The sequence below is a fragment of the Exophiala aquamarina genome (genome assembly GCF_000709125.1).
Source record: "Exophiala aquamarina CBS 119918 chromosome Unknown aczIA-supercont1.9, whole genome shotgun sequence".
In the NCBI taxonomy this organism is placed as follows: Eukaryota; Fungi; Ascomycota; class Eurotiomycetes; order Chaetothyriales; family Herpotrichiellaceae; genus Exophiala; species Exophiala aquamarina.
In genome coordinates this window covers 402,587-426,668 of record NW_013550579.1, presented here as the reverse complement: position 1 = coordinate 426,668, position 24,082 = coordinate 402,587, and the positions used below count along the sequence as shown (strand labels likewise).

General features: G+C 50.0%; 5 protein-coding genes across 5 annotated transcripts; all 5 read right to left on the bottom strand.

Annotated features, from left to right (window-relative positions):
• Window positions 1–2,724: 2,724 nt before the first annotated feature.
• Window positions 2,725–4,500, bottom strand: A1O9_09127 (uncharacterized protein; the record flags this gene model as incomplete). The annotated part of the gene is made up of 3 exons (XM_013401821.1): window positions 2,725–3,382; window positions 3,421–4,226; window positions 4,288–4,500. The coding sequence occupies 3 exons, from the start codon at window positions 4,498–4,500 to the stop codon at window positions 2,725–2,727; spliced, it is 1,677 nt and encodes a 558-aa protein (XP_013257275.1).
• Window positions 4,501–8,715: 4,215 nt separating this feature from the next.
• A1O9_09126 (uncharacterized protein) lies at window positions 8,716–12,750 on the bottom strand (the record flags this gene model as incomplete). Its single annotated transcript, XM_013401820.1, has 2 exons — window positions 8,716–12,396; window positions 12,448–12,750. 2 exons carry the CDS (start codon window positions 12,748–12,750, stop codon window positions 8,716–8,718), a joined length of 3,984 nt encoding a protein of 1,327 aa, XP_013257274.1.
• A 763-nt stretch (window positions 12,751–13,513) lies between these two features.
• A1O9_09125 (uncharacterized protein) lies at window positions 13,514–15,127 on the bottom strand (the record flags this gene model as incomplete). The annotated part of the gene is made up of 1 exon (XM_013401819.1): window positions 13,514–15,127. One exon carries the CDS (start codon window positions 15,125–15,127, stop codon window positions 13,514–13,516), a length of 1,614 nt encoding a protein of 537 aa, XP_013257273.1.
• A 1,521-nt stretch (window positions 15,128–16,648) lies between these two features.
• A1O9_09124 (vacuolar protein sorting-associated protein 1) lies at window positions 16,649–18,997 on the bottom strand (the record flags this gene model as incomplete). The annotated part of the gene is made up of 5 exons (XM_013401818.1): window positions 16,649–16,817; window positions 16,866–18,623; window positions 18,688–18,782; window positions 18,839–18,908; window positions 18,966–18,997. The coding sequence occupies 5 exons, from the start codon at window positions 18,995–18,997 to the stop codon at window positions 16,649–16,651; spliced, it is 2,124 nt and encodes a 707-aa protein (XP_013257272.1).
• Window positions 18,998–20,375: 1,378 nt separating this feature from the next.
• On the bottom strand, window positions 20,376–22,178 carry A1O9_09123 (uncharacterized protein; the record flags this gene model as incomplete). The annotated part of the gene is made up of 2 exons (XM_013401817.1): window positions 20,376–20,542; window positions 20,591–22,178. 2 exons carry the CDS (start codon window positions 22,176–22,178, stop codon window positions 20,376–20,378), a joined length of 1,755 nt encoding a protein of 584 aa, XP_013257271.1.
• Window positions 22,179–24,082: the final 1,904 nt, after the last annotated feature.

Genomic DNA, 24,082 nt, shown 5'->3' with positions numbered 1-24,082 from the left:
AATCTTACAAGCTTAGCCAATAAGCCATACTACTGGTAAGTAGTCAAGCGAGTGATGAATATAGAACTATCGTACACGAAAGGCACAGCATTTCCTTAGGCAGATAGGTCTGAGTGAATTGGTTGTCCACATTTCTTTAGGGAAGATGGTGATAGTGTCTATACGGCCAAATTAGTGATGCTGGGAATGCCCAAGGCTTAGTACAAGCATCTGACACTTGGGGTCCAGCCATTGTAGCTACTTAGACATGCTCGCAGGGTCGAGGGGGAACGAGGAAAGCACATGGAGCTTCCCTAACCTAGTTTTCTCGAACTCTCCAGAATAGGAAGCACCTCCCAGTGATTAGCGAGAAGGAAAGCCCTCTCTAAGCCGAGACTGAGGAGTTTGGATCTTCTACCCGAACGGTATTCAACTGCTCGATGGATACTGTACTAACGCATATACTCCTTCCCGCGATAGAGAAGATCAGTGAGAAGATTCTACGTCTCTTTGCTATCGATCTTGGTGCTGAACCTGCTTTCCAACGGCAGTGAGATGGGCAGTTCACTACATACGTTACAGCACACTTGCTAGGAAGACAGAAGCCTCCTTTCGATTGTTCGTGTCCTAATGGCCCTTTTTCGAAACTCTTCAAGTACAATGAAGTACTATGATCCACCTTGGGGTTCAAGTCCGATATGTCCACCGTCCTGAAGAAAGTGACTCTACTGTACACACCACAATCTGTGATATGATGTCCATGGCCATGTCAGGTAGGATTTATATGTGGTTAGTAAAAGATCTCAGACAGCGTAGGTACCGCAACTGCAACAGAAAACGACACGCCCCAGGGAAGAAAAAATGATGGAGGATTTGGACTGTACAACTGTACGGGCCAATCGATACAGGCAAGTCAGCGTAGTTGAGATTTCTGTCTTCTTCTACTCTATTGTCACCGTTCTGGTTTATATAGAAAATTACTAGGTCAATGACCTCCTGGAGCCTATTTTCCATGATTCCAAAGCATTCCAGAGGCTGTGGCACTGACTCATTGCTCGTCGTCATGAGGTTGCCTGCGCTAGTCACTTTGGCGCCAACAAAAAATAGTAGGTGATTTGCAAGGCTGTACTCGACTTTGCCCAGTGAATGCACTGCCAGAGAAGAAGAGATAACAGGAAGATGGAGAAACACAATAGTGGGCCAGCAAAATGAAGTCTTCTCTTACCTTTCTTAGTTGAAATCAGATCCAACATCAGGGAGAATTACATACCTTTTTTGGCGCCCAACACATTAGGGGCTCACTTACCTTGAAGAGATAATGATAGGAACTTACCTTTTGAGGCGAAGTCACGAATCATGGGGGTACTTACCTTGGATAAAGAAGAAAAGAAACGAAAGGCTTACCTTGGAGAGGGAAAGGGGAAGGAGAGAAAGGAAATGAGTGACTTACCTTGGAAAAGGGGAAGGGAGGAGAGAAAGGGAAGAAGTAACTTACCTAGTGAAGGAGGAAGGGGGGAAGAGAAATGAAATGAGTAACTTACCTTCAAGGGTGGTAAGGGGAAAAAAAGGAAACGAAGACTTAGCCTGATAAGAAAGAGAAACAGGACAAGAAGCAGAGAACGGAGCAGGATGGAAAGGGGAAGGGGAGGTAAGTATGATCGGAAACAATAGGACAACAGCAACGAAGGGGAGACAGCAATAGGTGATGGACAGGAATGAAAATGGGCAAGAGGGAGTGAACGAGGAGAAGAGAAAGGGAGGGAGATATTTGTGCAAAAGTTGCGAGGGAAGAAGTGTATTTATCTATATCGTGGACTCGATAGGCTGATCTCTGATCTCTGACTTCTGATTTCTGATCTCTGATCTCTGGTCTCTGGTCTCTGGTCTCTGGTCTCTGGTCTCTGGTCTCTGGTCTCAACCCAGATCACGCTAGGTAGCAGCGATATCATTCAGATCAGACGTGTGGCTAAGTGGTATAGTGGGTCTATACGCGGCCGATCCTTGTCAATCATAAACCGATGTAGGGATGGTTTCATGATACAATCACAAATCGTACACGTTGCATGGCCACTGAAAACGTGAGCCCGCGTTGGAACTCTGCCTGTTATTAGTGGATCCCCAACAAATCTAAACTTGAGCTCTCGAACAGGTCGCCCACCATCGAATTGAATTAGAGGACGAACCACCCATCTTGCTTGACTGTGTGCATACCACAAGCACTCATGCTGGCAACAAACGGGACCACTTCCTTGCCGGGTTTGAGCCTCATTGCTCAGAGTAGCAGGGAGTCTACAGGACACAGTGGACAGCATTGCCCTCGCCGTTGGAGGGGGGATCTGAGAATGTCGTCCATGTCACCATCTGTATCGGATCAGATCCACACGGTGGGGCATCGTCGTCAACGAGTTGGAATCAGGCTTTTCAAGTCAAGCTTTTCAAGATGGAGCATGCGGTCGCCCCACCCGACAAAGTTAATTCGCTACCATCCAAAGTCCACCATCCACCACTCGCGTATCCATACCAAGGACAAGTAACGCAACGATGAAGACCATCGCATCTTTCCCCCTGAGAACGAGCAGATCGCAAGAGAATTATTTGAGGTGAATCGCGTTGAGATAACACCGGCAAAAGGCGGCCATTTATCCACCCCCAGGCAAAGCCAAGTGATCTACGTGCTGGGGTATCTGAATAACTCCCTAGGCGGTAGCTACCCCTCGCTGTGTTGACGTACCATTAGTTCCATTCTCAATCGTCCAGGTTCCTCGCCTTTCTCAACCTTAGCTTCAGTCCATTTCTGGGTTTGGTTGTAATGATACCCGCGGGCACCACTTCCTCCGTCTTGTCTGCCATTTCAAATTCGAACGCCCCAACAAACGCTGCCACCAAACACCTCAACTCGGCCTTCGCAAAACCCTGCCCAATGCAACTTCGCGGCCCGTGCAAGAACGTCAAGACAGCATAGTTCGTGTCTGCGCCGCCGTGCTGATTAGGGCTCCCAGTCTTCCTGTCGATCCAGCGCTCCGGTTTAAATTCCGCTACGTCAGCACCCCAGATCGCAGGGTCATTGTTCACCGCCCACGGCACTATGAAGAGCCTTGTGCCTGCTCTGATATGCTGACCAAGTACAGTATTGTCTACTTTACTGACGCGTGATGTGAGGGGCACAGTAGGGTACACGCGAAGTGCCTCATTGCACACTCCGTTAAGGAGCGGGAGGCACTCGAGTCTTGCGGCGAGGTCGGCGGTGGGGTTTTCAGACCAGTCCAGAGGCAGTGCTTCGTGGATCTCGGCGCGCAGGCGAGCTTGGATGTCTGGATGGAGTGTGAGGAGGTAGGTCAACCAAGTGAAAGCTGATGACGTCGTTTCGTGGCTGTCGACATTGTTAACACTCCTGGCAGGGTTCCTAACGGAGTGAGGACAAAGTAGAAGAGTAAAACTAACCCAGCCGCAATTATGGTCAAAAGCTGGTCCACCAGCTCTTGATCAGAAAAGACATCTCCCTTCATCAACAAAGCAAGAGTATCCACAGACTTGCTGTCGGGATTCTTGATTTGGTCGCGCTTCCGTCGAACAAATTCCTCGGAGAGGCATCGCAGCTCTCTCGTGGTATCCCTAAGGCGCTTCGATGTATAGGGCATGAGCAAACTCGCCGCAGTCTCGCCCAAAATAATGAACAGCATTGCATGACGCGTCGATTCTGGGCTGATCCTTGTCAGTTCCTCGTAGAGATGGACAATTCTGTCGCCGGAGTTCTCCAGCGTGTTGAAATCCCTTCCTAGACCTGCGACCCCTATGATATCTAATGCGGCTTTTGGCGCCCAGTAATCGAGATCCGCGATTCCCGTGGCTTGCGACTGATCAAAACTGTACTCCTCAATTTTTCTCGTCATTTTAACAGCCTTCTCCCAAAACAGAGGATAGAGTCCTTTGATCTGCCTAAATCCAAAACTCGGAAGGCTATGCTTCCGCTGCCTCTTATGAGGATCGCCCTCAGCAACAACCAGCCCATCACCTATATTCTGTCTTAGATAGTTCCGGCTTCTTTCTGGTTTTGTAAACTCGTAAGACTTAGAGACAAGGACCTCGGCCAGCGCCTTGGTGCTGGTTAACAGAACCTGGTCAGCGTTTAGGAAGCCCTTAAGGCGTATAAGCCCGTCGTTGTGGATTTCCTTCGTGAACCTAAGGTAGTCACCGCCCCGAGGTATGCTAAATTGAGAAGCAACATGGCCGAAGATTGGGTGAGCGCCCTATCGCAAACGCCAGTTCAGTACCAACTCCTCTGTACCGGGATATTGTATTGTGATTTACCTTTGGTGTCGGGAGGTGTCGTAATGGGCTGGTGAAGTTCGGATATATAAATACTCTGTAGAGTGCAAAGAGCAGGAAGTTGAGCAATGCGAAGCCAGCAAAGGACCCTCTAGAACGGAGGAGAGGCTGTTCAGGAGCGATATTGGCTATCGCAATATTTTGTAGGGCTGCGGAAAGTAGGAGGAGAAAAGGAGTGGGAATTTGGAAAGCCATCATAATAGTTATCAAGTTGCTGAGAGGTTGTGAATGCTTCACTAAGTTGATGGCCACCACGGCTTACCTTGAATTGTACCAGCCTTCAAGAAAGTAGCAAGTTTTTGTTGGCGTCCGGTCTGAGATACCCTGGTGAGGGGTCAACCGACTCAGGACCCCCAGAATGTGAAAATTATCAAGGAGCGTTGATAAGGATGCGTTTTCCGTAGCCTGTATTCTGCAGGATCACGATGACTCTGGCGTTATACCCACAGTCTGCTGTCTGCTCTCTTTAGCTATGTGCCAATGAAAGCAACGATGCCAGGCAACCAACCGAGGCTCCCAAATACGGGGGCGTCTTTGCGCCGCCTCCAGCCCGCGTGTGAGATTACACCCCATGTTAACCAGTAAGCCGGGGGTATGCGACCAGAAATCCAAGCGAAGCTCTTCGGCTGCCCGTCAGCATCTTTCAGCGGCTTCAGAGAGCACCTGAAATCATCGTATTTCGTATCCCAATATGGTATTTCGTATCCCAATGGAGATCACGCGACCAAGAATTGGCTCGCTTGAACGACTCAAAGTCTTCCTGTCCAGCCATTCAAGAGAGGAGGGTTTGTCCACTTATGTCTGCAGAATCCATGTTGCACAAGGCCTATCACCGTTCATGTACGATATCTACACCAACCGTGCCGAGGTGCTTCGCTGCCGCTCGGTATATGGCCCGACTGAAGGCCCCAGGTCATGGTAAAGGCTAACCTTGAAGCGTCTTAAGACCGATGCGGGGCGCTCCATCATAGCAAAACCGCCTGCAGCAATCGTCAAGCACTAATAATTTCAACATCGCAACAAAGCTGTCCGATTCTTTGGCGGGAAAGCAACCTATTGACGCCGAGCTTAAGAAACTAGAATATTGATATCAAGTCTCTGTAAAATCCAGTTGATCATGGTTACTCTCGACGCAGGAGGATTACATTCAATCTCCGCAAAACAGCTGAACCTTCAATTATTCCCATTGGTCGTCGAACAAGGAGAGCAGGACTCGAGACCGTCGACATTTTACAACACTGCACCAAAGTACACTTGTATCCCTCACGCGAATTCACCACGTGTCCTCCCTCTGCTGTAGGCATGCTTCTCCGCCATGAATCCGAGCGTCACGTACAGTATGACAATACCACTTTCTTCGATGATTGCCATGTTGATTTGCGCCCCGATGCTGCCTCCGCGAGGGTGAAAAGCAAGAGGCGTTCGTGAAATCTTAGAGGAATCTCCATAGAAGCCTCGCAGCCAGCAAAGGAAGCGCAAGAACGATGACGTGCAGAATCTCCACTACTGGAGTTTGCTCCATCTCTGAAATGCCTACGAGGTTAGTATGACGAGGATGGCGTAGATGGCTGTGAATATGACAATTCCAACTTTGAAGAGAGTTAGGAGGCTTGATCGGTCCGATTTATCACTCGATGCCTCATTGATACAGCCGGCGATGCAGAGAATCAGAGTCGCCATGCATGGAATTTGAAGCACTTGTATGACCTGACTGCAGCGGGCTACTGCTGTTGCTTTTTCGGCGCTTCAAAGTTTTCCTTAGTTTCTTATCATCATACTAGGAGCAAGATAATGTGCTCAAACTCGCTTGACGATCCTGAATCTTACTGAAGCCATCTCGATTATCACATTTCCTCTGCTTGACACGCTAGAAGGCACTTGACTGGACGTTTCGTCGATTCTGTACATTTTCAGTCTGGCGGACTCCTAACTCGCGCATTGTGCTATGACACGAAGATACACCTCACTTACACTCTTTTCAACAGTCTTAGACTTGTTAGGATCAGCGGACTCAGACCGACAGATTGAAGAATTCCAGCCCATTCCGCGTCTGTTGACCTTCCAGGGTTCTTCTCGGGAAGAATTTAGAACACAGAGCCTGCAATCCGTACCACGCAGAAGACATTAAGATAGATCCATCCTCATTTTCAGTCAAAGCCTTGTCGATGCTATATCAGGGATTGGAGGGTTGCAGCGCCTGGAGGACTCTCCCGGACTCCACCAGCCGCGTCACAAGTACCTCCGCCGAGATAGAATGGAACAGCGGCACAGATATCAGAGACCGCATCGTGCATAGCTTCTTCTGCGAGATACTTCTCAGTCATTCGCGGCTGCTGAACATCAGCTGCAATTGGTGTATCCATTAATTTATACTGGTCAACTATGACCCCGTTGACTAAAATACAAGCATAGCGATACGTGTTCCAGATGTCCCCAGTGGTTATAAGTGAGATAGTAACCTAGTAAAGGATCGACATAGCTCTCGGTAGTTATCTTGCTGCAAATGTATGTGGAAGGAAGGGATTCGACCCAGTCTGAAAGGCTGTCTTTGATGGCAAGTAGACGGGATGCTGAAGCAGGATGGTGCTTATGACTGGGGTCTTTAAAACTGCAAAGACGAGCGAGTATTCCAACGAGGTGAGCGTGGGGACCGTGGGGACCGCCATCCTCTGTCTGATATCGTGTTGCTTTTGCCGACCACTCGATGATGAAGTCTGGTAGAGCTGTCTCATGGAAGAGACAACTGATTACCTTTTTGGAAGGAGGCTGGTCAGCGCTTTCCGTTCTGGCAAACCAGGATTTGAGAATAACATAGAATCAGGACGCGAAGCCGGAAGAGTAGTCCTCGATCAACAGGGTAGGTCAACTGAATTTCTCCACGGAGTTGTACCAAGTTCATGGCATCCCCAGACATGCTGCTCCTGGGGCCTAAAGGCCTCAGGAGCACCGCATGTGATTGTCTGTTCGATCGGTTGGCATATGGCATGAGGGAGGGCGGAAGTGTACAGCCCCTTAGCGACCGTCATTAGTTCAGAGGCCTTTCGTACCTGCGACACTCCAGCCATGCACCATGCCAACGGTAGTAATGACTAGGATAACCATGATCGCACACTTTGCTGTACATGGATGGTAAAAATCCAAGCTGACTTTTCCACCGGCAAGAGGGGTCGGCAACGATATAGTTCATGGAGAAGCAACATATAGCCTGGTCTTCGGAGATGGAAGGCATGTTTGCCAGACAAACAATTCCTTCTGGGACATCCCACTCGGACTGAGCTCTTGGGTGACTTCCGTCAAGAGACTGACATTATCGGAAAGACTGGTCGCTTTCCTTTTTCCGAGAGGAGAGAGCTGTGTTCATTTGGGGTCGTTTTGCAGCTTGCAGACGGTTTCTTCACTTTCGTCTCGAAAATAGAGGCTCAATTCGTCACGATACTCAGGGCAACCAACACCTGCCCTGAGACACTGCGCGCATGCCTGGCCTTGCTTATTCGCACTGACGTGAGTGTAAGCAATGCTTGCCAATCGAGATAGAGAAAAGGAACGCCTGCTGCCTGCAAAACATAGAGGCGAATGCAAGTCCAGGCATACATTTTTCTTTTTGCGCCGACTGTTTAAGCATCCCTTGCTGTGCTTACCACAGAACACCATCACGAAATCTTTCGTACAACACTCGGAAATAAGAATCAGACCAGCCAACTTACCAAAAGCATCAAAAGGTGTGCAGTCCGCAGAGGGCCGCCCGTCCAACAGGGAAAAATGGCCCATTGGAAAGTCCTTCCCCGGCTCGCCGGTTGATGAGTGTTCAGTTTCACGAAGTGCGTGATACGAAGGATCTCGCGTCGAGCCGTCGAGGCTTAGGTGCGAATCGCCCTTCGAGCGGTTACTCTTCAATCCTGTCGACTCTGGAGTCTGAATAGCTAGATAGATGCAATTTCTAGCCCGGCTTCACTATATAAGGAGCGCTAAAACCATACCATCGCGGAAACTTGTGTAAACTTTCTATATTATCAAAGAGGGGCACCTATGGAGTATAGCACGAGCATCCAACAACCACAGTGGCCACAACGGGGATTAAGCACGGCTGATGAGGAGGATGAGGAGGGTAAGCGACAGCCTGAACGAGGTCACATGATCTCTAAGTAAAGCGGCAGTCCACAGTCCAGAAGAGCATTCAATCCATGGCAGATATTCCCTGCTTGTTTGAAAGAAACGGTAGGAATGTTCCAAGTCCCAAAGTTGCATGATCTATGGGAGCCCGATGAGCTATTTGGCTTATGTATTGTACTTGTCTATCCTCGAAGGGAAAGGGGGCGTACCCATGCTACCGTAGATGATACCTTAAGTCTCTGCATTGCCAATTGTGCTAATGATCAATTGCTACATACATATACGGCACAGGCATACAGCTTATCGCTCATGTCTCAGCAAGCTCCCACGGTTTGTAGCCGTATTTCCATGATGTGGGAACAAACCAGGTGCCGGGCTATTCTGACGGCTCCGTGGACCTCGGCTTCCACTCGGTGCATCCAGCCCAGGACTTCCAGGTGGCTGAGCACTACTTCCACGAGTTTGCACGCCGCGATTGCGCTTCAGTTGGCGATTTTCCTCCTCAATCTTCTTCAAGAGCACATCTCTGGTTCTCTTCTCTTGCTCTAGCTCGGCGATCTTCGACAGGTGGTGGTTGAGGCTCTCTTGGTAATTCATCTCCCGCAAGCGACGCTTCTCGTCACCTGCCTGTTTCGACAAATCTGATACTTTCTCCTCAAGATCCCTAGCTTGGTTGGCAAACTCAGCCGCTTTGTTGGAGGCTTCTTGGTACTGTGCTCTGGTGAATTCAAAATCCTTGCGAGTGTTCTCAAGGGACTTTTCCAAATGCATGTTCTTTGCCAAAAGAGATCGAGCTTCTTCTCTAGCCACCTCCACGGTAGCGGCATCCCCACCGCCGTATTTAATCGCCTCGCGTGTTGCGTTCAGCTCCTGTTGTAGGCCCTTGACTTTCTCCTTGAGCGTGGTGTTGTCTTCGATAGTCCTCTCTTGTCTTGATTTATTATTTTCGATGGTCCGAACCAGTTTGGTATTAGTCTTTTCTTGCTCGTGACATTTCTTCATTCGTTTCTCATAACGTCGTAAGAGCGCCGCATGATCTGATTTCCATTGGTCCAATTGCAACTGAACCTTCTCTTTCTCTTCCTCGGCCTTTAGCCTGGCTTCTCTTTCTTTGGTAAGCTCGGCTTGGAGCTTGTTGATGAGGTCTTGAGCTTGAACAGGCTGAGCAACCTGTACATTGCTCTTGCCATTTTCTGTTTCACGCAAAGGTGTAGGCGTGAGACGTTGACGCTTGTTCAGAGCAACCACGGCGTTTTCGACTTCTAGCAGTCGCTTCTTCCCAGACGGTGTATCTGCACGAGAGACAGGAGTACGTGATCGTGGAAAAGCGTCCTTGGGAGTTTCAGCTACAGTACTGGTACCACTGACCTTAGGCGGGCTGTCAGTGACTTCAGTCAACTGCAATTCCGACACCGAACCCAGGCCCCATTTGGAGTCAAAGTCGGATGACATGGCAGCTTGTGTAATGATCGAAGCCAACATGTAAAGTTTCCGTTCAGGGCTCTTTCTCAGAGCGCGTTGTAGATCCGAGAAGTCCATTGCTCTTCCTTGAGGTTCATCCGAAGGATTGGGGACGTATGTCGGCTTTCCGCCCAGGTTCGGGCGGGCTTGGTACGTTGCACGAACAAGTAGTTTCAATCGTATAGGCGATGGCAGACTCTTCGGAATACATAGATCAACATGTTCCGAGGAATTCGTCACCAAGAGATGAACAACCGGAACAAGTGTTCGCGATCTAGCCAACCCTAACGTGCGCACACGCTTGATTTGAGGGTCTTGCGCGTCAAACGAAGCATCAAAAGCAATCATCAAAATGGGTGTTCGAGTCAAGTTAACCGTGTAGTCCGACATCGTGCTCATGAGCTCAACTTGAAACTCGTGTGGTCGTTCCACATCCGGCGATTGAGAAGTACTCCTTCGATCATGTCGCTTGACATTGATCTCTTTGGTTTCCAAATACTGCTCGAGCAGATCTTGAATGACACCTGACCGTGCCGCGATGACGATGGAACAGCTGACTCTTTTCAGTGTATCGACTAAATGTCCTAGGAGTGAAAATTTTGAACCAGCGTAGTTAGCGTAAGCGGCATGTTGCTCTGGGTTGATCGAATACTGCGTAGAGATTCCAGGTAGACCAAGGTCGAGATGTGTGGTTGTGTTATGCAGTAGTTGGATCAGCTCATTCATCTCGTTCCGCTCATGTGTCCTATTAGGAGATGTATTGCCTGAGCCAATGGCTTCATGCCGATTAATGAACTTGAGGATGGCTTTCTTCTTGGTTTTGATGATGTCGGCATAGACTGACTGAATCTTGCCCTCTGCTGGAAGACCAAGAGCATATTCACTTGGGCCAAGTAATGGCAGGCTGGGCAATACCAACCCGTCAACTTGAGCAATATCACGTTCATTTTCGACCGATTGTTGACTAGAACTTCCCTTTGAGCCTTCAGAGTCTTGCTCATCATTAAGCAATTGCTCCTGTTCGATGGACTTTTGGATTGGAAGCGCACTACCACCTATAGCGTTATCGTACATGACACCTTGAGCTCCACTACTGGATTCGAGAGGAGACTCCCTCGAGCGATCATGGCGACCGCCAGCAGCCGGAGACGTGTCGCTTGAAGCCGGAGACATGTCCATGTCGTTCGTGTGTGTCTCTATGTCCGTATTGGACAGCAAGTCTGCGAATGTAGTGGAAGCTCGGGCCTGACGAAGTCTTTCTCGGAGTGTCAAAGGCGAAGTCGTAGAGCCAGGAGGAGATGCTTGGGCTTGCCTTAACTGTGTCGAGTCTTTGCCGCCCGAACGAATAGGCGAGTTAAAAGGCTGGAGTAGTCGTTTGCCCAAAGTGGTTGGCAGATTATGATCTTGATATGAGAGGTTGCGAGCCGCAGAAGTCTCTTTCACCGGATGTTGTGTGCGAAATTCCCAAGGCGAGGAAACACTGTTGCCTTGCGAATGGGGGTTTGAATTTGCCTGATTAGATAGCTGTAACAGCGACTTGGAGCAATTATTCGAAGTCTGCAAACCCTGTGGCAAAGGCGATGGAAAGGAATTGCGGGGAATCGAGGCTTGCGATGCCGGTTGAGCGGCCTGATTTTGAGATACCAGAATCTGTGAGTCTGATTCAGGAATAATCAGGTCAGATATTTTCAAAGCCTGGCCGTTTCGACGAGATCCTAGTTGTGACCCAAGTTCGATACTAACGGCCCTGCCTCGTGGTGAGTCTTGGTTCGTACTTGGGACGTATTCCGGTGTACCGAATTTGCTTGATGTGGGTGATGATTCGGGATGACTGACGCTTGCGCGAGGCCCACCTGATGAGATGACAGGATCAGGGGAAGATTTCAATGGCTGTTGACCATTTGCTGAAACTGAGGATGAGGGATTGAGTTTAGAAGGCGGATTCTTGTTAGCAGTCTTAAGGCCGTTCTTTTGTCTGTTGGTCAGCAGAGTAGAGACCGGGATGGGCCCAGATTTTGCCGAGGACTGAGTGCGTTCAGGTTGTGAGAATATCAGTTGAGATTTCAGAGGAGATGAGAAATCTATGCCGCCGGCAGAGTTGATCTGGCTACTTCGCAACGATTCGTAATCTGCTGTATTGATGTCGGGGGGAGAAATGTCCACAGAGACAAGTTGACGTTGCCACTGCTGAGAAGTCTCTTGTTGTGTTTCGGCGATTTCTAACGGCGATGATACAGAGTGACTCTTCTCAAGAAATGATAAAGGGATGCCGCGGCGTGGATTTGAAGAGTCTGGAGTTTTGGATGTTTTGGCTGGCGGAGCTGCCGTGGTTGGGAGCGTGATGTTCTGCGATCCTGGCTCACTGGAAGAATCTTGAATAGTGTGTGTGACCCTTTTTCTGCGTTCCTCGAGATTCGCGAGTCGGTCGCTGGCATTCGATGATCCGGAAACTTGATTGAGAGGGTTCTTCTGGTTCTTCCAGGCTTCCACGAGCGCGACGCCAACGCTTGTGGCGGCAGTCTGAGGTTTGGGTCAGCTGGAGACTTGTGTATAGATGCACAGTATTCTTACCCAGTCAGGGCGAAAGACCTCTTTGGTGTACGGGTGTGGCTCCCACTCTAACAGGTACTCTCTCTTCTTGCCCGAACCACGTTCGTTGATGATTCTCAAGGCCGGCCAGGTGCCAATGCCTGATTCATGAAACCGCTTGGGGAGAGTCCTCTGTTCTTCCCAAGGGACCTCTTTTCGCTCTGAGTAGGATATGGCAGCGGCGGTGTTGAGTTCTGTGATGGGGGTAGGGGTATCGGAAGGTTTCTTGCGCTTGGTCGACGACTTGCTGTATTCCACGAGATTTGGCTTGTAGGGCTTCTTCATTGTTCACTCAGTGAACCGGTGGCAATGCTAGGGATCCTCATGGTCAGCTTGAAATTGGGTTGCGCGTGAGTGGGTTGAAAAGGATAAGTGTATGGGTTGGAGTGCATGTACCACGGACCACGAGTCAAGTCAAGTAATCGGTGGTATGTACAGAGTACAGGCAGTTGGAGTAGCCAGAGAAAGCGGGCGGCCGTGGTTTCTGGGCGATTCGCTGGCTAGCCGCTTTAACTGTATGACAGCCAGGACTGGACGGGCCGGGGCTTAGAGTGGCCGCCGGAGGCGAGGAGCGGGGGGAAGGGGCCCAAGGACTCAAGGACTCAAGGAGGCACCTTCAACGGAGTACACGTAATTAGGCTATGGCGGTTAGTTCCTCCTACTTCCCTGCAGCCAAGGCCAGAAGAGACTTGGTGGAGGACAACAAAGGGCAAGTTAGCCGAGGGCAGGATTTACCACGAGTACCAGTGCTTGGCACCTTCCCACAGGAACAGCTGTCGTGTCGGAGGGAAGGAGCTTTCAAGACGTGAGAGGATGAAGTAGAAAGAACGATGATAGAACAGCAAAGGTGATCGGAAGAAAAATTATCCGGGGAAGAATGGGAGGTCGGAAGGAAAGTAGTGCGTGAGTTGTTCTCTCCCAACACAATGAATAAAAATACAAATGGGCCTAATCAAGTGTGTCACTCTCGGCTCATCTGCTTCACGCAAAGTCACACTTGGTGGTCACTGGTCAATGTCCACTACTCAGTTATTCTACTCGCATAGGTTCATACCTGTTCACTCCTTGCTGGACACTTTGCTTCTCTAAACATCTTCAGTTCCTCCCTTCTGCCCTCCCGATTTACTTCTCCCCACCACGCGTCGAAATCAAACCCCAGTTCCTCCATGTGAGTAACATTGGCTCTATCCTTACCTCGTCTTGTGAAAGCACCCCTGATCTCTGGAAACCGACTTCTCATCCAAGTCAACCGTTCGTCCCAAGGCATACCTAGCTTTCCCATTCCATCACCTTCTAAGCCGTTCCTCCTCCTCGCTTCCTTTGCCCACAGATACAGCTCGTTGATCTGTGCCGCATCCTCTGGGAACTTCTTCAGGTGAAAGCACTTTCCGTCGCCTTTCTGCTGCATTGTCTCCCGCTCCCAATTCCTCATTTCTTCTTTTCGGGGTAAGGCCAACCTCCCAGACCAGACCCTGCTCGTAACGGCAGCTTGGTTCTGCCCCAGCGGGAACGGGATGACTTTGAGATTGATGACGGGAAATACCAGGCTGGGGTGTTCAATGTGGAAAAGATGCTGGTAGAGACCTCTTGTCCTTGATCCATCCGTGATCAGCGTCTCACCCAATTCCAGATCGATGCCTCTCAAGAATGGAAAATTGTAGAAGTACCCTGTCGCGAACACCACAGAATCAAACCCTGTCTCGATGCGACCACTTCTCAACCTGATTCCACGAGGACTATCGTCAGAACTGAGAAACTCCACCACCTCATCGACATCCTCCCTCCAGTCAGCAGGCGGCAATGATCCAAACGCACTGACGCTTCTCGCGGACAGATACACTGGTTTCTGTGCATACTTGCCAATCTGCGTGGCGATATCCAGTCCACTCGCAGAGTTCCCGACGACAAGAACCTTCTTGCCCATGAAGTCCTCAGGTCTTCGATAGGCTTTGGAATGCAGCACAACACCAGGATACCGTTGATTGAACTCCTGCAGCCCGGCGATCGAAGGTACATAAGGCACAGTATAATGTCCATTCGCGACAACAAGTGCATCATATCTCTTTGGAGCCTCGACAACGCCCGTTCTCAAATCGGTGGAGATAACGGACCAGACATCCCTCTTCCTCCCCTCCCACTCCTCAACCCCTAGCTCAACGTGACGCACCTTCGTAGAGAACCGAATTAAACTCTTCACGTCCTCCGCATAACGCTCCAAATACTCCAAGACAGCCTCATGCCGCGGAAACAGCGGAGCCGACCTCGGAAACGGCGCGTCGCAGTACGCCATGAGCTGCTTGGGGATATTGGTCTCCAGGTAATCATAGAGCGGCGACTCGAACTCGAGAGCGTCGCCATCCCCGCCTCCATCCTCGCGGCGGCTGCCGCTGCTTCTCGTGCCATACCACGGATCAAGCTGTGGCACGCTTACACTTCTCGAAACGGCATTATCGCTGAGATTCCAGATACCCCCGACGGTATCGCGCTGCTCGTAGACGACGATCTCGGAGAAGTGCTTCTCAGCAAGCAGATATTTCGCGAACGCGAGACCGACGGGCCCGGCGCCGATGATGGCCACACGAGAGATTTGGTTGGGTAGGAATGTTGATGTGATTGTGGTGTTCTGTGATGTGGACGAGCGAGGCTCTGAAGCATCACCCATCATGAGAAGGACAAAAAGGCCACGTATCTACACTTAGTGCTCGGTCCAGAGGTACCAGGTCTCGTAGCTCGGTCACCCTCTTTTCGCCCGCTGGCTGGTGGCAAGAGTCAGGCGCCCGCAATCTCCTACCATCTAGGACACATATACAGTTGCGATTCAAATATAAAGAAGGTTACACTGGGAAGTGAATGCGCGGGGAGCTGTTGCGTGATATTCGCGGATCGAGTGAGTTCGCCACTAAGCCTTCTGAGGCGAGCTTCGCGCGGACCCAATACGTACGTGTATACGAGAAAGGCTCTTACTGAGGCCGATTTCTGGGGAAAGGACCAGTACAGCAGACAATAAATACGTACTTTGCCCTAGATTGCCCTAACTTAATTTCCTCATTCATTAGTCTTATACTCGTAATTACATATAGTGTTCTATATATCTCGCTCGCTAAGGTAGCTAGCTCATTACATTTCCACGATTTACGACTTCCCCCACCCCCACCCATTCGCGTCCCTCGCTTCACACACACACAGACCAAGGACCAAGGCTCCCTACGAGAGCGCACTGGAGCTCAGTCCTGCCTTCTTCTACCAAATCCTCGATCTCTTGGTAAGTAAGCTCCCGTCTCGCGTCGTCACGCTTCCATACGACGGACTACGGATGCCATAATAAGTATAATACCTAGGTGTCTATTGATATCTAGGTGGGTGGGTAGTTGACGGTGATATTCTAGACAGTTGGATTTGCTTTGCTGCCTCTCGAGAAGATACTTCGGGCCGCGATCTGATTTGCTGTTCCTGCTCGAGAAATGCTGATGCATGAATATATATATCGGAATAGATACTTAGTATATGGCAGGACCGCAACATTGGCCAAGTCGGGGTTGGTCTTCCCCCCAACATTGATTATATCGAAGAGCGGAACCCTCATCAACGTCAACCGTCAGATCTGAGAACACAATTTATATTGAATCATACACCATCTGCAGTCTACCCACGATTGAGGAAACCCCCTGTGCTCGCTAGCTAATAACTAAGAACCATGTCCATTCCTCATTGCCCACACCACCCGCTACATTAAGGATCATGACCAAGACAACCATGCCGAGTTCATATCCACTCCCAATCCGAGAAGAGCTCGCTGTGGTATCCCAAGGAAATCAAATCAGTTGAAAGACTCGCTCTGCCGATGTTCTGCTCAGCTCTATCATGATGTTTGCACACCTACTGTACCACCCACCTGACTCCCACCACTTGCAAGCGAAACGCATCAATCAACGCCTTGCGGTGTCACAAGCATTGCCAAGAGGTGTGCATTCCAGAGTGGGCCAAGAACAGCCGCGCAAAAGGAGATAATAGGGTTGCATTCTTCCCTCCACTGCGTCTCGGTTGCTTGTATTCGTTGTCGCCTTGGGGGTTGGCCAAGATGGCTACCTCGTCTATCGGTCTTCACACCAATGTGTGACCGCATCGCATCCGACTTGGCCACAAGTACTCATTCTGATTGATGATGTTGAGCCGCAATGTCCGTCTACTGCACTTGACTGACGATCTCACTGGCCTTACCCAGGCTCTCAACCATCTGTTGACATTCCTTGCGTCTTCTGACAGTGTAGTCACTCTCTTTGAGGAGTTCGTCGAGTTCTGTTGTTTTGTACATGTGTTCCAGAAGCTCTCGTTGCATCTCATCTTTGGTATACCTGTGGTCGTCAGTAAAGCTCTGTTGCATCAATGTGGACTTGACTTACTGTACCAGGCTCAACATGATGGCTTTAGGCACCATATCAATCATGGTCCTCCGTGTAATGTTGAAATAGCTGTTGATCAAAAGCTTGATGACCTCCACTTCTTGATTCTCACGTTCGGACAACGTGCCACTGGCTTTCAGAGTGGCTGGAGGCGGTTCCATGGCGGCCATCTTTTTCTTATTCTTACTGGCGAAGAAGGAGCCGAAGAAGCCCGAGTTTTGGTCAGAACCATCGGTGGGTAGACTGGGGGAGCCTGCCCTGGGTGGCACCGATGGAGGAAGGGGTTTCCCTGTCTTTGGATCTACCTGGGTCGGTTTGGCGGAGTTATGCCTGTCATTCACAATCGCCATTGCACGATGGCCATTCAGGAAATCTGGGTGCCCTGTGTTGATATAACATGCCTCCATTGCCACGAGATCTCTGACCAGCTTGTTCGTAGGATCCATAGCTTTTCGGAAGAAGCCAATGACCACACCATGGAATCGTTCTTTGAGCCCCGGGTATCTCCTGAAAAGTTGTTTTTGTAGCAGTTGACCAAGGATGCGGACAAGTTCATCATAGACAAGCGAGACACACTTGAGAGAGGGCTCTTCTAATCGCCGAATCTGCTGTTTCACAATCAATTCGAAAGCTGTGGTTCCAACGAAGAGTGCTGGTGATGAGCCCGACGAGTTATAAAGAATCGTCCGAATATCGATATCTTTGACTTGCTCGAAAGGGTCGATTGCCTTGATACCATTGGAATAGAGCTCATGGTAGACAAATGAAATTCTAGCGCCGCCAGAGAGCTCATTGCTGGATAACTCGGAGCTATTTCCATCCAGGACAGTTCTATATTCGTTCGCGAATTCGGTAATGATGTTGAGAATGATGTTGGAACTGTTGTTTCCCAGTAGATCTCCAGCCCCTAGCTGTTCCAATTCCTGGCTGTATTTCTGTAGAGAAGTGGCGATACGAGTTTTGATATCGGGAAGTGTCTGCTTGATGTGCATCATGAGAATGAGGTTGAGCTTTCGCGCTAGATAAGGGGTACCACAGTAGGATGCCTTGTTTCTGTATGAAGGATGGTTCTCAAAGAACTCTTTCTCCGCCTTCAGCGCTAGGCCGATTTGCTTCTTGTTTTCGATGTCACGCTGACCTCGATTGACAACCGGGACATAGCCCAGTCGAAGTGGGATGATTCTTCCAGCAAGGATATCGACTACATCGGTGCCGGTATCCATCAAATCGATCTTCGTAAGCACACCAATTGTTCTCTGACCTTCCGGATCCACTTCTCGTGCAAGCTTCAAACCATCAGAGTTGGCCAAATCAACATTGGCGGCAGTGACTGCAAGAATGATGGCATTGGGTTTTGAGATTTGTTTAAGAACCATGTCTTTGATTTGTCGCTCAATATCTCTTGGCTGATCACCCACAGGCACCTTGGTCAAACCAGGCAAATCGACCAGAGTCAGTGTGAGGACATTAGGAGAGTATATCCGCAGATTGATGGGCGCCGGGGAGATTCCAACGTTGCGACCTGCTTTAGCCTCGGTCTCTTTGACGATTTCATCTCGAATCTTGTTGAAGTCATAGAACTTCTGTCCTGGAAGATGGAGAAACTCTCCCCACTCGTCAACATTGGCCTGTGAGTCGGTGCTGTTTTGTAGGTCTTTATCTGAGACTCCATTTGTCTGGAGTTTAGCGGGGATAGGCCTATGGATGAGCTGAAGGACAAGCGGCCGACGTGTGACGATGCCAGCACCACGAGGGAGGCTTCAATCCAAGTCAGTAATGATTGGTTCAGGAGAGGGTCCAAGGGATGCCTCTAGCAACTCACAAATCTCTGCCAACGATATTTTCCAATACTGAGGACTTTCCGCTGGACTGAGAGCCCACAACAACAATTTGAGGAAGATCTATAGGGTTCGCGACCTGGTAAGATGAAATGTCAGGCTTGTGCTGGAATCAATGGTGCCTGGGAGACGTACGCCAACAGTGGTGAAAACATCTTGCAACTTGTTGACAAGAGCGATCAAGGTAGGGTCATTGACGTTGATGCTGTATGTCTAGTCAGGGGAACACTCTGAATGAGACAGAACGGGCGCAGGCACTCACGAATGACCACCACCGGCCGGTGCAGCCGCCATGGTTGGGGCGAAGGTCAATGGAATAAAGTCGTGGAGGAGGTCCGGGCAGTTGGAATCAACACTACTTCTTGCAGAGATTTGAAGGGCGAGGTCAAGAGATTGGCGGTGAAGAGGAGGACCGTTGGTATGGTGGTGTTGAGGGCTGTTGATATCAAGAGCAGCAGGAGGGTGCGGGTGTGAATGCGCAATGCTGGCCAAATCTTGGGATGATGCAGTTGCACTTGAGACTCGCTTGGTCCGCGGTGTTGTTGCTGCCGCTCCTGGTGGCTGATCTTGGCGGCCAAAGAGAAAGGTCAGGTGTGGCTTAGGCTTGGGTTTAGGCGTGGGCTTCGTCGACATCGGCTTGGAAGTCTTAACTGAGCGCGAAGAAGAGGAGACTTTCAGGCTGCAGTTTGGGGAGGCTTCTCCACTCCAGGTGCAGTTAATCCACGAAGAAAGGCACCCAGAAGGTAGGGACTCAGTACTCCATAGTCTGACAGGCCCCCTTCATTCCGTCCAGTTGTTTGGGAGGCGAAACACTATCCACGTAGGTCTCGATGGTGGTAGTGGTCAGTAGTCAGTAGTAGTGTACTCGGTAATCCCTCTCGACACACGGACAATGACAAAATCCAACGTCAGGTCTCATCCTTTGTCCTCGCCTTCAACCAGGCAGCCTTCAATAACACTGAAATGTCTGGGGCGTCAAACCAGTGGCTGTGAGAACTTTGGCAGATGACTGACTACTGTGTCACGAGATTACCTGAAACAAAACACCCTATGGTCGACGGACACGCACAAATACGAATGGATATTCCGTGGATGATATTTTGATTTCTTCAACATTCACCAACTACCTGACTTTGATCTCGGGGGTATTTCTGTCGACATTGAGTGGTTGAAATTCTATATGTAGTAGTTGCTAGACCTCCTCTCGCTAGCAGTTGCGCCCCTGCCTAGTTAGCACCTACCTGTTGTCAAGGCTAGATCCATGCTTCCCATCACATATTTGATTATGGTGTAGTAGGTGCCTGGGTCGGCTGTTGACTCCTGGCCACCACATATTCCCGTCATCCAGGCAACAATGCTCCGTAATCAATCAAAAAACCAAAATCACAAAAGCAACACCATCAATGTTATGCGCTACCCAACCCTCTATTGTGTGCAGATTGTCCCATTCGTGGTTCTGATAGTAATCCTCGAAACTCCTGGAATCCCTTCAGCCCAATCATGATTATGATGCGGTTCATTTCAAAGCGTTGATCTCATAGCGCTGGTGCGGCCTGATTCATGCCGTACCACTGATCTCGTTAACGATGGTGCGAGGCCTTCGATCGGAGACAGCGCGTTCGTCCATCTAGATGTTGTCAGCGATGGACACAAGGGAAATGAAATATTGTCCTTACATTCGAACTTTGCGATCGTCTCCACCAGATGCAAACATGCCAGCATCCCTGGGATTCCAGTCCACAGTGGTGACGCACTGCTTACCACTCTGACCTCGGCCATGACCTGACAACTTCTCGATCAATGCTTCGTTCTCCTTGTGCCAAACATATATATCTCCATCTAGATTTATGTCAGTAATCACGTACACACTCGTAGAAGCTGCCGTACCTTCAGAGCCGCTAACTACGAAGTTCTCGGCCGCCCCACCAAAACAGCTTCGAATCACAAATTCGCCTTGCTTTTGTCCCCTGAATTTCCTGATGATGTCCCGCGTAACCAGGTCAATGATGTGTACTTCACCGATAGCTAAATTGACCAAGACGGAGTTCCCGTCCTGGCTGAGTGTGATCCCTGTCATCTTGCCGGTAGACCTAATTGGAGGCTCCTCACGGTAGGTGTGCAGGTCGAAAACCCGGATGATGTTTTGAGAGTCCAGTGCAACAAGCCAGTGACCATCATCAGTTATCGCGACGTCCTGTACACGGAATCCAGGCGGCCAGGTATGGGTAGGCCGATCCATTTCAGAGGACCGCAAGTTCCAATGACAGAGTTGCGAGTTCCTGTCATGGCTGGCAGTCACAAAAGTCATCGAGTCAGGACCCCAGGCAGCGGCGGTAATGGCATAGTTTTGGTCTACTGTTTGATGTTCCAAGGTCGCTCTCAAACGCCCAGATTCAACATCAAACACGCGGGCTTTGCAGTCTTGAGAACACGTGATGATCTTGCTGTCGTCAGGGCTCCATGCCACATAGGTCACCTCCCCAGAATGCTGAGTCAAAGTATGTAGGCGTTTAAATGTGACAGTCTCATAAATGTTGACGGACCTATCTTGACTGGCTGTAGCCAGCTTGGTACCATCGTGAGAAAACTGGACATGCCAGACTTCTCCAGTATGGTCCTCTAGTTGCAGAAATGTACGTGAAGGAAAATCGTCACGATCGCAGTGATGATCCGCGTAGAGCGAGGGTGGTAGTGAGGTGTTGTGATATAGGCATTGATTGATTTGGTTTTGCTTGACTTGATCAAATAGCTCGGCCAACCGGTGATCCCGAATCATGACAGATGGTGCAATAGAACGAGAGAGATCTTGTAACAGCATCTTCCTAGATTCCTCCACCGTTCCTGGCCAGTGGGCTTTACTTCGCAGGTCCTCCGGAGGGCACATGAGTAAGGTAGATAGAGCATGAAGCTGATGGATATCATGTCCCAGTGGGGTGAGTTCTTGTCGAAGCACCATCAGAGCAACGCCGAGATCTCTGCGATCCAGTAGTTCCAGAAACTTCTGCTGTCGAATCCAGAAAAGCATTTGGCCTCTGTCAGCACCCTCTGCAAGAACTAGACCCTCGCTAAATTGGTCGTCGTCGAGATGGGAACCGTTTGGAGTCGAGCCCAGCAATATTGCTTCTGCTTCAGCCCAGATACCTTCCAGAATAGCACTTCGAAACGCAGCTACAGCAGCACTCTCCAACTCAAAATGACTCTCACTGCTCAAAACATTGGCTGCATCTGGATATCCCATATCCAACAGGCTTTGAATCATAATACGCACCACTTCCTCTCTGTTGTGCCCACGATATGTGGGCGGGCGGACAGGGGAGAGCTTTTTGCCAGTACCATTGGTGAACGATGAGCTAGAGCCATTCAAGGCACTCGAAGTGTGTCCATTCATCTGGAGAGGCTTCCTTGGAGTCGAGCCATTGGAGCTGGCAGCATGACCATTGGCATATACTTGTCCAGCGTCCTCATTTACTCTCATGGTGGGTTTCTCAATTCGTCTGCGCTTTGGTCTCGGTGTTCGTCCGCCAGAGCGGGTTTCAGTACTTGGACCTGCTTCTTCCAAGACAGTCGTGGCAGAGGCTGATGATTGAATTTCTGTTCCGAGCTCTTCTGAGGAGGATCTTCTCCTTCTGCGTCTCCCCCTTGGCTCTGACAACTGTGCCTGCTCTATAGGCGCCTGAGTCGAATTTGGGGCTTGTGTGGTGCTCGGGATCTGTTCCGTGGTTGATGGGACTGTGGCCTGGGCAGTGGGATGGTTAGGAGGTTGGGAAGTAGAAACTGTGTTGAAGGATGGATCAGGGGAGGTGGAAATGGATGGGCCGTCGGAAATGATTAGGTTGTTGTTCGAGTCTGGGTGGTTTGCCAGCTCGTGGTGGCGGCAGAGCCGCCAGTATCGATGTCAAGTCTGCTCGGTTGGAGGACGAGCGATACAGGATCTCTGCAAGGTAGGAAAGATAGTTGATTGAGCAAGCACCGAGGACGGAGAAATGGACTAGTCGAGGGGCGGATGGACCATTCGATTATGAAGTGGTTGGCAATGTCTAGATTACCTGAGAGGGGGAGATAACCGTAGTGGAAGTGAGGACGTCGTCTGTACCGGCTGCAGGGTTCTAGGATGGATAGTGCGATATCAATGACCACTTTTACGGATATATTGGTCCTGAGGACGAATCTAGTGGGAGAACAAGGTATCGGTATAGGAACACAGCGTAGTCCGTCGCAATGCAGAGTGAAATGGGGATTCGATGGTGGTGATGAAGGGAGCAGATGACCAGAGGGTAAGTGAAGTAAGTACCTCAGTGCAGTTAGTTGGCCATGGATTCGGAGAGAGGATGATGTCGGAGGAGCACAGGCGCTGGTGGTGCTGTCACTGTCGGTCCCCTCCTGACTTTAGGCTCTAACTCAGCTAGGCTTTAGGCTCTATGGGACCCAAGGGACCTACGAGAGAGGCCTAAAGGGTTGCTTAGCTGCAAAGCTAAATTTTGCTGGTTATCCGCCCGGGCCAGTGCTCCGTAGTGGAAGAGGGGCAATCACCCCAGCCTAGGAAGCTCAACGAACAATTATGGCCCTTTCAAGCATAGAAGCACCACCTGATCTGTTACGGCCCACGAGCCAGCGAACTCACCCACTCACCGCCCGCAGGGTCCGGATCGTGGTCACGGCTGACCTGTTTCAAAACCCCTTCTCGTTGGGTGCGGGAACATTGGAGCCTGATGTTAACCAAGTTTGTTTGGATAAGCACACTTCACAACCTCGGACCGTCCTGGCATCCTCCATACATAATCCGGGCCTTGGATCGGAAATTCAGCCTCATCCAGTTTCAACACAAGATATCGCTGCTTGTAGTGGTTTGTATATACCGGTACTTCGATATCTGCATCGTAACCATGAAGAAACATGGTGTATACATGGTCACAGGAAGCTGAGTGACTAAACTGGTGGAGGCTTCCCTTGTCCAAGGTCGGCTCCAGCGGAAGGGGTGCTGCCTCAGGCTCAAAGCACTTTGTTGGATCATGGAATTGTTTGCCCGAAAGAGACCAGATACAGGCCGACTCGTAAAGCACCCTTATAGATACCGCCATGTGAAGCATGATTTAGATTACCCAGGACTTGCGTAACGCTGAACCTCGGCTGGTTTCAGAGAGTGTTGCTGAGATAAGGGCCTCCAGCGTAACATCACGATGTTGGTGCTTCGCGGAGGGTCGTGGCCGAGAGACATGACAGCTGGGCCACACCATTGCACTTTCACTTGCTTTATTCGTCCCTTGACAAGCTATTGAGACCGTCAAGAACGAGATATATATCCAAATCCTCTGAGGTTTACCGGTGTTTGAAGATCAGGGCATGCTTGGGAAGCGCCTGGAGGTGTCCTCCCCTCTAAGA